General features: G+C 44.9%; 1 protein-coding gene across 3 annotated transcripts in view; it reads left to right on the forward strand.

Annotated features, from left to right (window-relative positions):
* Nucleotides 1-14,832, forward strand: part of CCAR1 (cell division cycle and apoptosis regulator 1) — a 247,507-nt gene that overhangs the window by 212,630 nt on the left and 20,045 nt on the right. For all 3 annotated transcript variants that reach the window (XM_063961565.1, XM_063961566.1, XM_063961567.1), the window contains exons 21-23: nt 929-1,049; nt 4,141-4,326; nt 6,655-6,860. In XM_063961565.1, coding sequence (XP_063817635.1) covers nt 929-1,049; nt 4,141-4,326; nt 6,655-6,860 — 513 coding nt within the window. The remainder of the gene's footprint in view (nt 1-928; nt 1,050-4,140; nt 4,327-6,654; nt 6,861-14,832) is intronic.

The following is a 14,832-nucleotide window of genomic DNA, read 5'->3' on the forward strand; positions in this document are numbered from 1 at the left end:
ACCAGTCAAGTCGCATCGACTGTTTGGCCACCCCTGCCTTAATCTCACATCATTGCTTGGTCTCTCCCTGTGGATCTCCTCACCCTCCAATGTGAGTGGCCACTTATTTGATCTAGTCTTCACTCACGTGATATTTCTCAATAATCCAACTCCCCATTCACCTCTCTGACTATCACCTGCTCTCTTTAAACGTATCTCTCGCTGCTTCTCCACATCTTCCTCCTAAGGCTACCATCACTAAGCGTAACATTGAGGCTGTTGGCACTGTTTTCTTATCCTCCCTGTTCTATTCACTTCTCTCTCTAATCGATCTCTCTTGTCCTTAACAAGCCACTTCTCCATACATTGCCTCCTTACTTCTGCTCTATTGGCCGCTATTCACCTTCTCAAATCAACACCTCAACCCTAGCATACCAAGCTCACAAAAAATGTGAATAATTGCAATGTCTGCACAATGCAATGGGGCAGATGTATTAACCTGGAGAAGGCATAAGGAAGTGATAAACCAGTGATATGTGCAAGGTGATAAAGGCACCAGCCAATCGGCTCCAATATGTAAATTAACAGTTAGGATCTGATTGGCTGGTTCCTTTATCACCTTGCACATATCACTGGTTTATCACTTCCTTATGCCTTTTCCAGGTTAATACATCTGCCCCAATGTTCTTTACGGCAAACTGCATGTTGGGTTAGTGTCAAGAGTTGAATACCCCCCATAGACTGATTGCTGGTGTGTCACATTGGTATTCCAAAACAATGTTATATGGGGGGATCTGGACTATAGGATCACTAAAATCTGTAGTTATGTCCAAAAGGAAACCACAGCAATCCAGTTTTATTTTTCCTTTATTTTAGATACTGATATTTAATAGGGTCTGCTGCTTCTGGGTAATTGGGCAATTGTATCAAGCTCACATTTTTCTTGTAGGTGAAGAAACTGTTTACTAAATTTCTGCTAAAGGAGTCTTGTTTCTATCGTAAGATGACTGACACTTGTACAGAGGATGGTAGTCATGAAGAGTCAGAGTCTTTCAATGAAGACATTCTAGGTATTATTATTATTATTTATTATTATCCTTTATTTATATGGCGCCACAAGGGTTCCGCAGCGCCCAATTACAGAGTACATAAACAAATAATCAAACAGGAAAACAGCAACTTACAGTTGACGATAATATAAGACAAGTACAGGGTAAATAAACATAGCTACATCAGCAGATGACACTGGAATAAGTATCAGGTGGCAGAAGACTGCTGGATTTGGTGCAGTTGAAGATTATTAAAATAAGAAAAAGGATAAGCACATGAGGGAAGAGGGCCCTGCTCGTGAGAGCTTACATTCTAAAGGGGAGGGGTAGACAGACAGGGGTGACACAGATGGGGTACATAGAGAGCGTGGAACAGAGGGTTAGGGTGAGATTTGGCTGGGTTTGGTGAAGAAGTGGGTCTTGAGAGCCCGTTTGAAGTTTTGTAGAGAGGTGTAGAGTCTGAGGGGGAGAGGTAGGAAATTCCATAGAAGTGGTGCAGCACATGAAAAATCTTGGAGGTAGGAGTGGGAGGTAGTAATCCGTAGGCAGGAGAGCCGGAGTGCATTAGCAGAGCGAAGTGGATGGGTGGGAGTGTAAAGGGATATAAGGTCAGAGATGTAGGTGGGAGTGGAGTGGGTGAGGGCTTTGTAAGTGAGTGTGAGAAGCTTGAAATGGATTCTGAAAGGGAAGGGGAGCCAGTGAAGGTCTTGTAAGAGAGGAGAGGTGGACGTAGTGCGTTTGGTGAGGAAAATGAGCCGGGCAGCAGCATTGAGGATAGATTGGAGTGGAGAGAGGTATTTGTCAGGAATGCCAGTCAGGAGGAGATTACAGTAGTCCAGTCTGGAGATCACCAGTGAGTGTCTTGGTAGCATCCTGGGTCAGAAAGGATCTGATCCTGGAAATATTTTTTAGATGAAAATGGCAGGTTTGTGAGAGGTGCTGAAAGTGTGGTTTGAAGGAGAGGGAGGAGTCAAGGATTTCTCCAAGACAGCGCACTTGGGGGCTAGAGGAGATAGTAGTGCCATCAATAGATAATGAGATTGTAGGAGGTGAGGTTATGCGGGAGGGAGGGAAGATAATCAGCTCGGTCTTAGACATGTTAAGTTTAAGAAAGCGCTGGGACATCTAAACAGAGATAGCAGAGAGACAGTTGGAGATACGAGTGAGGAGAGTAGGGGAGAGGTCTGGAGAGGAAAGATAGATTTAGTGTCATCAGCATAGTGATGATATTGGAAACCAAAATAACTAATGAGCTTACCTAGTGAGGACGTATAGAGAGAGAAAAGAAGAGGACCAAGGACAGAACCTTGGGGTACACCTACAGTTAGTGGAAGTGAGGGGGAGGTGGAGTTATGAGAGGAGACGGAGAATGAACGGTCAGAGAGGTACGAAGACAGCCAAGAGAGGGCAGTATCACGCAGACCAATGGAGTGAAGGATTTGCAGTAGGAGAGGATGGTTCACAGTGTACCGGTAACCTTATTCATGTAGTACACACCAAGAAAACTCTCTTTTTGGGGCACTCATTAAACAGTATTGCTGAAACGTAACTTTTATATATGGATTCACTTACAGACGAACACGCATATAAGACGTAGAAGATTAAAAGCTAAGGTTTTACGGCTATTGCAACCCTATGCCATGATCCAAAATTAGTAATGCAGAATAATTTTTGATTACAAAAGACACTTATTCCACTGTATCAAATGTTGTCAAATATTAGATAAGCAAAATCACATGGTCATGTGTTCAGAGTCATCTGAAACACCAAATAATATGAAAAGTTTTAGCTCCTTAAACTGTTTTTTGTACAAATTTTAACTTAGAAATGATACACAGATCAGCATTTTTGATACAGTGCATTAAGCTTGTGCTGCCACTGGTAATGCCATGAAATATCTAGCTCTCAATAGACAATTACAGGGTGGATTTATTTTTAAAATAAACTGATGGCAACATAACTAAATCAGAGTATCTGTAACATATTGCAGCCTTAATGATACCATTTCACATTTGTCTCAAAAATCAGCAGTATAGTAGCTGCAGTACAGAAAATTAAATTAACACTTGGTAAAAAATACATGGTTTTATCATTCATAGTATGTGAATACATCCACTTGAATAGTATTCTAGTATTTTATCCACTAGAAGATAATATAATCGAGGGACAAGGTGAATTACATAAACTAGAATAGAAAAGACTCATGGAACAATGTCAAACACTGCTGCTTCTCACTATCGTATTACCGATCATTGAGACATCGTATGGACAGTGAGTGAGTGCAGTATACGATCAATGCCTCACCGGGAACTACCTTGCACTATTGCTTCTCACCATCATATCATCATTAGAACATTGGATGGCCAGTGAGTGAGTGTAAATGATATTAGAAGGAAGTAAGGTGCTTCTGGTGTTGGTTGCTATTAGTAACCGTCCTAATACCTATGGTGCAACCGATGAGAGGGCACTGAAAGAGGAGAAGCAATCATTTCCATCATTTCACCAAATGCAGAAATAGAAAGGTGCAAAAGCCTCTCTAGAAATCACCTTGCACCGCTGCTTCTTGCCATCATATATATAAAAAAAACATTGAATGGCCAGTGAGTGAGCACAAAAGGTAAAGGAGAGAGGTGAGGAAAATGAATGGATTTTGTGCTGCTAGATTAGCAAATAGTAATAGTTAGTCCAGATTGTTTATAACTGGACAACATAGTTTCTCTCCAGGGGTCGCGTAGCTAGTTAGCATGCGGGAGTCTCGTTGTTATCGGAATTAACCAGACAAATCGCTCCACCAACTAAGAACGGCCATGCACCACCACCCACAGAATCGAGAAAGAGCCATCGATCTTTCAAATCTTTCCTCTTGTATATGCTATGATGATATTTGTATCTACTTTCGATTTCAATATGTTACACTTTCAATATGTTACTTATCTTGTATTCTTTCCGGTTCATAATTTATTCTTCACATATTATCTGGGTGATTATACCGGTGCACCTACCTATCCTCCTTTTTTCTTAGCAGCACATGCAAATTAAATCCTCCTAATATGCATTTAATAGGAATGCAATGTTTTATTTGGTCTACTTTAAAACACCCCTTCCTTCCCAGGAAACTGCTCGCTTTTGCCACCTAAAGCTACGAGGTCTGGAGTGTCCTCCTTGGAAGAAAAAGGTGGTCTTATCGTCTATAAAGGTGCAATGGTCGATATTGAAAGTCTTCTTCAGAAACTAGAGAAAACTGAAAAGGCGAGGTCAGAGTTAGAACAGAAACTGCAGGCCCTTCAGTCCAAAACAGGTAATCAAGGAAGCGACATACAGTAACAGGAGAGTTCATTAAATATGATTACACTATCCTGTAATGTCCATTTATGACCGAAAAATGATTATGAAGCAGACACCAAGAAATTTTCTTCTCTCGGTCCAGGGCCGAAACTAGGATTTTTGTCACCCGGGGCAAGGTAGTCATTTGACACCCCCCTCCCCCCCCCCAAAAAAAAAAGTTGTTTTTTTTTACAATAAAAAAATAAAAAAAATAAACATTTTAAAAGAAATAAATAAATGAATAAAATATTATATATATCTATCTATATATATATATTATATATATATCTCTCTCTTTCAGAACTTTTTTACCTGAAAAATTGCCTTTTCTAACATAAATTTCATATCCAGGAAAAAGTGTCCCCATTTTACACAGTACGACAGGCAAGTGTCCCCATTTTACACATTGCGGCAGACAGGTGACCCCATTTTACACATTGCGGCAGACAGGTGTCCCCATTTTACACATTGCGGCAGGAAAAAGTGTCCCCATTTTACACATTGCGGCAGACAGGTGACCCCATTTTACACATTGCGGCAGACAGGTGTCCCCATTTTACACATTGCGGCAGGAAAAAGTGTCCCCATTTTACACATTGCGGCAGGCACGTGTCCCCATTTTACACAGTACGCTGGCAAGTGTCCCCATTTTACACATTGCGGCAGACACGTGTCCCCATTTTACACAGTACGACAGGCAAGTGTCCCCATTTTACACATTGCGGCAGACAGGTGACCCCATTTTACACATTGCGGCAGACAGGTGTCCCCATTTTACACATTGCGGCAGGAAAAAGTGTCCCCATTTTACACATTGCGGCAGGCACGTGTCCCCATTTTACACAGTACGATGGCAAGTGTCCCCATTTTACACATTGCGGCAGACACGTGTCCCCATTTTACACAGTACGACAGGCAAGTGTCCCCATTTTACACATTGCGGCAGGAAAAAGTGTCCCCATTTTACACATTGCGGCAGGAAAAAGTGTCCCCATTTTACACATTGCGGCAGGAAAAAGTGTCCCCATTTTACGCATTGCGGCAGGAAAAAGTGTCCCCATCTTACACATTGCGGCAGACAGGTCCCCATTTTACACATTCCGGCAGGTGGTGGGGAGAGGGAGGGAGAGAGAGAGGGAGGGAGAGGGGCTGACTTACATTTGAAGCAGTTCTCGCCGCTCTTCAGCCGCCTCTCCCTCCTCGTCTGCGCGGCTCCCCCTTCTCCCTCCTCCCGAGTGCCCAGCTCGGGGGGGGCGGGGTTTCGTGGAATGACGCGTTTGCGTCGTGACGTCACGACGCAATCACGTCATTCCGCGAAACCCCGCCCCCCCGAGCTGGGCACTCGGGAGGAGGGAGAAGGGGGTTTCAAAGTACAAAGAATAGGGAGAGGGTGTTAGGGGGTCTCGGCGCCCCCTCCAATCCGGCGCCCAGGTCGCCTGCCCCCCTAGCCCCCCCCCTAGTTTCGGCCCTGCTCGGTCTTTATTCTCCTTGACTAAAGAAACATAGGCCCAAATGTATCAAGCCTTAACAAGTGATAAAGTGGAGACAAAGGGCAGGATTCAAATCTTTTCTGCCCCCTCCCGCCACCATCGTGCCCACCTGCAGTATTCAAATGTTACTGCCGATGGTCGCGATATCAGCATTTCAGCTCGCCACCCCCAGGGACGCCCGAACAGGACTTTTCAAGATCGCGCCCATGTCTTTAGTCGGGTTTAGCTGCTTTACGCGGCTAAACCCGGCTCTTATGGGCGTGATCAGCGCAAAAACGGGGGTCATTAGAATATCGCCCCGCGATCTCCCTTTCACTTTAGACGGGAGATCGGGGGCGATAAAAGATTTGAATCCCGCCCATTGTGGCTTGTCATTTATCAGTCGGCTTCCTGTCATTTTTTTAAACACATCCTGTAACATGGCAGTTAAGAAGCTGGTTGGCTGGTCATTTATCACTCTTTATCAGTCTCCACTCAATCACTTATTAAGGCTTAATACATTTGGGCCATAGTCTCATTAACACCTTCGCTGCTGTGGATGACTGGGTTTAAATGAGGAAGGGGGATGTAGTTATCAGAGTCCCCCCTTATAGTTTCAGTTGTTTTTACTGAATTCGGGGTCTGGTGTTTTGTTTTGTTTTTCTTGTGCAAGATGTTTAGGCTCATGATAAATACATTAGTCTGTAAAACACATGTTCAGTGATGCACATACATGTTTTCTCTTCCACATTATGTGTTGATGTATAGTGTTCCAGTATGTAAAGCACTTAGACTTTGATCCCAGTGTGTGTGTTTTTTTGTCCACTTCTCAGAGGAAGACGAAAAGGCAATTTCCCAGTTAGAAAACTCTCATAAAAGTTTGTCTGGAGAGCTGAAAACAGCGAAAGGTGATCTCTGCCATCTGCGGGAAAACTTAAAAACCTTGGAAGATACAAACTGCCAGTATGAGGACCAGCTGCATAAAACCATCAAAGAACTGTCTACAACCATGGAGGGTATCCAAGGTGTCCTGAATAGAGTAAGTTGAATGCTTCAAAGTATCTCTTCCCTATACACATGCTAGAAGATAAGAACTGTTGTGTATGTGTAAAGAAATATTGTTTTATTAACTTACTTTTGTGCATGTACTTTGAATAATTCTTTGCTTTCTTTGCTTCCCTGCCTCAGCCATTATTTTCCTTCAGTAGGGGGGACGGGACCATACAGTATTTACACACTGCTGACTAAGCTCCTTCTGACTGATTATCGTCCTCAGCCCTGCATTTGGTCAAAGGAATTTTTTATTTTTTGCTTTGTGGTTTACTTTCACCTAATTTTTATTTTTTTACCATATTTGATTAACTGCCTCAGCTATCTCCTTAAGATTTGTGGGTGGGGATTCAGCCACCTCTGTCTGCTTCTACAAATCACACACTCCTACCTCTGACCCAAGCCGAAACCACCAGTCTATGGGCCCTTGACTAATGGGCAAAGAGAACCCATTCATAATATATAAATAACGTGCCTTTTTTTAAATGCTATTCCACCATAGCTAAACTTCCATAGGTTGCTTATCTAAAGGGGCCCATACATCCGCAATCAATTGGAGCAATTTGCCAATTTTCAGACAAATGTGCAAATAAATCTGCAATGTATGGAGTTCACAGATCGCAGATTTCGTCCACAAATTGATTGGGATTGTTAAATCAGGTTTTTCAACATGTTTAATTTCACAGATGAATTTTGGACTGCAGATTGCTAGTGTGTGGGCAACAATCTGCAGAGTGTTTCTAGTAAACTGATGAGTCTTTCAAAATTGGCAGATCTGTTTAACTAAAAATGATCTGCAAATCATCTAAAAATATATGTAATGTATGGGCAAAATCAGATGGATTGTAAAACCAATAAATCTGGGGGAAAAAATCTCCATATCTGTGAAACCATAAATTACAATTGCCTAACAAGATTGGAAAATTGAGGCCACCTTAATGACCGATTACACATCATACCTAGTCTTCGCTGCTCACATCCCTAAGTCAGACCTCTGGTCTTTGCTCCATGTGAAGGGCTGCTGGATGGTAAACTGGCTTGGGCAGCTAGGTATTCAGCGCCACAGCTCTTGGACAATCTGTTTACATGATGAGCAAGTTATCAATCCAGGTGATTCACACAGACCTTTAAAGCATGACAGAGGGCCCAGTGTGGCGCCTGTCTCCAAAGATCCAATCTCATCACTAATTTACCTCTGCTTATTTTAACGTCATGATTGTTAAAGCCATGATCCTCAGAGAATGGTTTAGACCATGCTCCAGGTTCTGAAGACTGTTTTGGCCAAGAATTATTGTATGGTCTACATTGTGTAGTGTAATTGCGAACAGGTTACAGCTGCAGAATTTCTGGAAGGATGTCTAAAATGTAGTTCCTTGAAAGTTTGTCTCCACTCTCAATTCTTGATGTCCTTTCAAAGAAAATGAACTGTTTTGTCTAAGTGCAGACCTTCTTACAGTGAAAGATACAAGTGCAGCATCCACACATCTCCTCCCTTTCCAGAGCTTTGGAATCTCAACTAGGGGCTTACATCTTTTACAGCACCCTCTTTTCAAACTAAGTGGTTGAATGGACTTGAAGTACCTTACCTATAAGAATTGTGGGCTATCTTCACAACTAGAGTTTCCAAGCTGGGGCTCTTGAGCTTCTTTCTTCCTCTCTTAAAGATAGGGCTGTTCACAGAATCAAACCTTAATTTCAACCATAAATTGTCTCTTAAGTTCCATGTAAAGAGGACATTGTGATTCCAGCCTTAGACCAAGATAAATTTCCTGAAGAAGGCGGCTCTCTTTATTCTCTGGACGTTGTAACATGCTTTTAAGAATATGTCCATATGACATGGTAATTGTAAAGTTCAACAGGTCATCAGCATTGCTCGATGTCAACAAGAGAGGTTAGCCAACTTCTAAACAGACCATTGCCAGGTGGATGATTTTAATAATTTGCCAGGTTTACATTTGGCAGACAGCCACTACTTGAAAATGTAAGGATGAATTCTACAAGATCCTTTGGTGTATTTGTTGGATGGTTCGGCATGCAGACGCTGCTGAGCACCTGTGCTGGTAAGCCATGTGCACAGAACTGTACAGATGAAAAGCTTTAGCCCTAAAGATGTGTGTTTTGGACATAATGTGATGCACACTGTAGTCTCTGAACGTCTACTAGTATAGGGACTGCTTTGGAATGTCCCCAATTGGATGCTCAAGAAAACTTTGCTTTCTGCACGTGACTTTTCTCATAGTCCATTGGGAGACATGGAGGTCCTCCCTTTACACTTCTTCTTTGTTTATTTTGCAGTTCTCTCCTTCCTGTTGTGCTGTACAGTTCTGGCCTTGGGGCTTTGTTAGAAAAATACTGACGACCCTGGCAGTCAATAGGTGTATAGAGGTGGAGGGGCTTAAACTTTTGCTGGTGAATTTAAAGTGTAAAACAATGAGTGGGGGGAGGGGGGTTAGACTGCACACCATATTTTCATCAGGTGGGTCTCCCTACATACCTAATACTGACACATCATATAAATTCATCCAGGATTTACCTTTCATAGTGCCAGTTTTAACATGTAGGCTGCTGTGCAAGGACCATACACTAATTAAAATCACCTAAGGGCAGGTGGGTGGGGTGCTAGTCCAGACAGAAGTCTACATATTAAAATGGGCACTATTATTATCAGATATTTATATAGCGCACACACATTTCTGCAGCGCTTTTACAGAGAGTATTTTGGCCATTCACATAAGTCCCTGCCCCAGTGGAGTTTACAATCTATTATCCCTACCACATGTACACACACACATTCACACTAGGGTTAATTTTTGTTGGAGCCAATTAACCTACCAGTATATTTTTGGATTATGGGAGGAAACCAGAGTACCCAGAGGAAACCTACGCAAGTACAGGGAGAATATACTCACTCCACACAGTTAGGGCCATTGTGGAAGGCAGTAGTGCTAACCATTGCACTGTTCGTGCTGCCCACTATTAAAGGTAATTCCTGGATACATTTATATAATGTGTTACTATTAGGGATGTAGAGACCCACCTGATAAAGATTCACCTTACCGTGTTAGGTGGGCTCACATTTCTGACCAAATGTGCTAAGAAACCTTATTTTCTCTTACGTCCTAGAGGATGCTGGGGTCCAATTTAGTACCATGGGGTATAGACGGGTCCACTAGGAGCCACTGGCACTTTAAGAGTTTAATAGTGTGGGCTGGCCCGTCCTACCAGACTCAGTTTAGAAAATGTGCCCGGAGGAGCCGGTCACAGCTAGGGGAGCTCCTAGGAGTTTTCTTAGGTTTATTTTTTTCTTAAAGTTTAGAGTTTGTTGTTTTACAGGGAGGCTGCTGGCAACAGCCTCCCTGCTTCGTGGGACTTAGGGGGGGGGAGTAAGAACCAACTTAATAGAGAGTTAATGGCCCCTATCTCCGCTGACCGGACACTGAGCTCCTGAGGGTGATGATCGCAAGCCCACGAGGTGACTGCTCACTCCCGCAGCATGGCCGCCACCCCCTAACAGAGCCAGAAGATAGAAGAGTGGTGAGAACGGTGCCGGTTAGCGGGTCGCCGGCGGGTATGGCGGCACAAGGGTTGGAGCGCAGCTCTGAGGCGCTGCGCTCTGGTATGGCTCAGCATGTAGACGCTGGAGGGGCGTCCTGAGTCGGCAGGTTAACCCTACACTAGTCATAACGTTAACAGGGGCTAATCCCTCTGTTAACATATAAAATCCTCAGGCCAGTTTAAATAAGTGCGGGAAGCCGTGCGCCAGGTCAGGGGGCGGGGCTTACTCTCAGAGCGGATCCAGCATTCACCAGCGCCAATTTCTCCCTGCAGATTACACAGAACGCTGACAGGGAGCGCTGTTCTCCACATAACTCCAATGCCTCGCGGTACCAGGGTGTTATAGACAGGGGGAGGGCGGAGGGGAAGGGAGGAAGAGTGTGATAACAATACTAACTGCTCTATTAAGGGTAGTTAGTTAGCGCCGGGCTTTTATCATAATAACTGCCTACAGGGGCGCAGTGTGACTGGCTCCTTATACTCTGTGGCTCTCTGAAGGTGCTCTGGGGGTAACTATCTGACATTTTCCTGTGTGTGTGTGTAAGTGTATATATCTCACGTTACCATGTCTAAGGACTCTGTGTCCTGTGCTGCAGAGTGTTTATCTTCTCCAGAGGAGTCTATTCCATGTATTCAGGGCTGCAATATGCTTTCTCAGCCTTCTGAATCCAAACCTGCATGGGTGGATTCTTTAAGGGGAATGATATCCCAGATCTCAACGAGGATGTCACATACTGAGAAAGAGACTCCGTTTTTGAGGAAGACTGTGGAGGGGTTGCAGTATCCAGCCCCCACTTCGTCAAAAACCCCACCTACATACCCGCAAAAACGTCCACTTGCCCATATAATGCAAGCTGACACGGATACCGACTCTGATACAGGAGACTGTGATGGGGATATGCAGGGGGGATGCAACCCTTGCTAAAGGGGTGCAATTAATGATTGAAGCCTTTAGAGATGTGTTACACATTACTGAGAAGGTGGTTTTATCTGTCCCCGGTTAAACCGCCTTAAAGGAGTCGGCTGACCATAAGATTGAGACTACGCTCAAATCACTATAAACTGCTACAGGCGTGGCTTTAAGGCATTGCTTGTGCATGGATTTCTAAGGCCATAGTAAAGTGGTCAGGCACATTACTAGAGGAATTAGATTCTATGGATAGGAGTGACATTGACTTGTTTTTACGTCACATACAGGATTTGGCAGGTTTCATGGTGGAAGCCATGAAGGACATTGGCCTGCTTAATGCAAGGGCTACTTCCATGCAGAGGACTCTGGCTACGCCAATAGACTGCGGATGCGGAATCCAAGAAGAGCGTGGAGAATCTACCCTTCACAGGTCAGGCCCTGTTTGGGGAAGCACTGGATGCGTGGATATCCACGGCAACTGCGGGTAAGTCAACCTTTCTTCCCTCCGCAGCTGCACCGGCTCGGAAAGCCTATCCTACGCCTGCACTGCGTTCCTTTCGGACCGCAAAATGTAAAAAATCCAAGGGTCCCTCCACCTTCTTTAGAGGAGGTCGGGGGGAAATCCAGAAAACCTGCACCAGCAGGTTCTCAAGAATAGAAACCAGATTCTGCTTCCTCCAAGTCTTTGGCATGACGGTGGACCTCACAGCCTGGCGATCGGTCAGGTGGGAGCGAGACTAAAAGATTTCAGTCATGTCTGGGCAGCATCGTGCCTAGACCCCTGGGTAAAAGATATTGTTACCCAGGGGTACAGACTGGAATTTCAGGTACTCCCACCTCACAGATTCTTCAAATCAGGCTTACCAGCTTCGCTGACAGAAAGTACAATTCTGCAGGAAGCCATTAAAAAATTGGTACACACAAATGTCGTTGTTCCAGTTCCACCTCACCTAAGAAACAGGAGTTATTACTCAAACCTGTTCGTGGTACCGAAGCTGGACAGTTCGGTAAGGCCAATATTGAACCTAAAGTCCTTTAACCCATACTTACAAGTGTTCAAGTTCAAGATGGAGTCTCTGAGAGCGGTGGTCTCGGGTCTGGAGGAGGGGGAATTCCTGGTATCCCTGGATATCAAGGATGCGTACCTTCACATTCCGTTCTGGCCGCCTCACCAGGACTATCTAAGGTTTGCAATACCGGACTGTCACTATCCGTTCCAGGCCCTGCCATTTGGCCTCTCCACAGCACCGAGGATGTTCATCAAGGTCATGGCAGAGATGATGCTCCTTCTCCGCAAGCAGGGAGTGAACATAATTCCATACCTGGACGATCTACTGATAAAGGCATCTTCCAGGGAAAGGCTGTTGCAGAGTATTGCTCTCTCAATTTAACTATTCCACGATCATGGGTGGATCCTAAATCTTCCAAAGTCACATTTGGAACTACCCTTCCTGGGGATGATACTCGACACGGAGATGCAGAGGGTTTCTACCAGTGGAGAAAGCGTTGGTGATCCAATCAATGGTCCAGGATCCTTCTAACCACGAATGCAAGTCTCAGGGGTTGGGGAGCAGTCACTCAGGGGGAAAACTTCCAAGGAAGGTGGTCCAGTCCGGAATCTGTCCTTCCAATAAACGTTCTGGAACTGAGGGCCATTTACAACGGCCGCCTACAAGCAGCACATCTTCTGCAAGCTCAAGCCATTCAGGTTCAGTCGGACAATGTCACAGCGGTGTCCTACATAAACAGGCAGGGCGGAACGAAGAGTAGAGCTGCAATGTTAGAGGTAACAAAAATCCTCATCTGGGCAGAAAGACACGTGGTGGCATTGTCGGCGATCTTCATTCCGGGAGTGGGCAGCTGGGAGGCAGACTTCCTCAGCAGACACTATCTCTATCCAGGAGAATGGGGCCTCCACCCGGAGGTGTTCGCAGAGTTAACAAGCCGATGGGGCGTACCTCAAGTACACATGATGGCATCTCGCCTCAACAAGAAGCTTCGGAGGGTACTGTTCCAGGTCACGAGACCCACAAGCAGTGGCGGGGGATGCTCTGGTAACTCTGTGGGTGTTCCGGTCTGTGTATGTGTTCCCTCCGCTTCCGCTTATCCCAAGGATTCTAAAATTAATAGAAAGAACAAGATTTCAGGGGATCCTCATTGCTCCAGACTGGCCAAGACGAGTTTGGTACGCGGATCTTCTGGAATTATTGCTGGAGGATCTGAGGCCTCTTCCTCTTTGCGATGACCTTCTACAACAGGGGCCGTACGCCTATCAAGACTTATACCGCGGCTACGTTTGACGGCATGGAGGTTGAACACCAGATCTTAGCTCGGAAGGGCATTCCAAAAAAGGTAATTCCTACTCTGATCCAAGCTAGGAAAGCAGTAACGTCTAAACATTACCATCTGATTTGGAAGAAGTATGTGTCTTGGTGTGAATCCAAGAAGTTTCCAACAGAGTTTCAATTAGGACGTTTTCTCCTCTTTCTGCAAGCGAGTGTGGATGTGGGCCTACGCTTGGTCTCAATAAAGGTCCAGATTTTGGCCTTGTCCATTTTCTTCCAGAAACAATTGGCTGCTCTCCCTGAGGTTCAGACATTTTTGAAAGGAGTTCTGCACATCCAACCACCTTTTGTGCCTCATACAGCACCTTGGGATCTTAACGTGGTGTTGCAGTTCCTGCAATCGGATTGGTTTGGGCCTTTTACAGGAGGTAGACGTAAAGTTTCTTACTTGGAAGGCGGTCACACTGTTGGCATTGGCATCTGCAAGACGTGTGTCAGAATAGGGGGCATTGTCGCATAAGAGCCCCTACTTGATTTTCCATGAGGATAGAGCTGAGCTCTGAACGCATCAGCAATTTCTTCCAAAGGTTGTGTCTGCTTTTCATATCAACCAACCTACTGTGGTGCCAGTGGCTACTGACACCTCGATTACCTCAAAGTCCTTGGATGTTGTATGGGCTTTGAAATTTATATGTGAAGAGAACCTCTCATCACAGGAAGTTGAACGTGCTGTTTGTCCTTTATGATCCCAACAAGACTGGGTGTCCTGCTTCTAAGCAGACCATTTGTCTCTGGATCAGACTTACTATCCAGCATGCTTTTCTACGGCAGGATTGCCGATTCCAAAATCTGTTCAGGCCCACTCTACTCGTAAAGTGGGTTCTTCCTGGGCGGCTGCCCGGGGTGTCTTGGCTCTTCAGCTTTGCCGAACAGCTACTTGGTCAGGGTCGAACACGTTTGCCAAGTTCTACAAGCTCGATACTTTGGCCTCTGAGGACCTACAGTTTGGTCAATCTGTTCTGCAGGAACCTCAGCACTCTCCCTCCCGTACTGGGAGCTTTGGTACATCCCCATGGTACTAAATTGGACCCCAGCATCCTCTAGGATGTAATAGAAAATAGGATTTTATATACCTACCGGTAAATCCTTTTCTCGTGGTCTGTAGAGGATGCTGGGTGCCCACCCAGTGCTTCGTTTTCCTGCATTGTTAC

The sequence above is a fragment of the Pseudophryne corroboree genome, chromosome 3, assembly GCF_028390025.1.
Source record: "Pseudophryne corroboree isolate aPseCor3 chromosome 3, aPseCor3.hap2, whole genome shotgun sequence".
NCBI lineage: Eukaryota > Metazoa > Chordata > Amphibia > Anura > Myobatrachidae > Pseudophryne > Pseudophryne corroboree.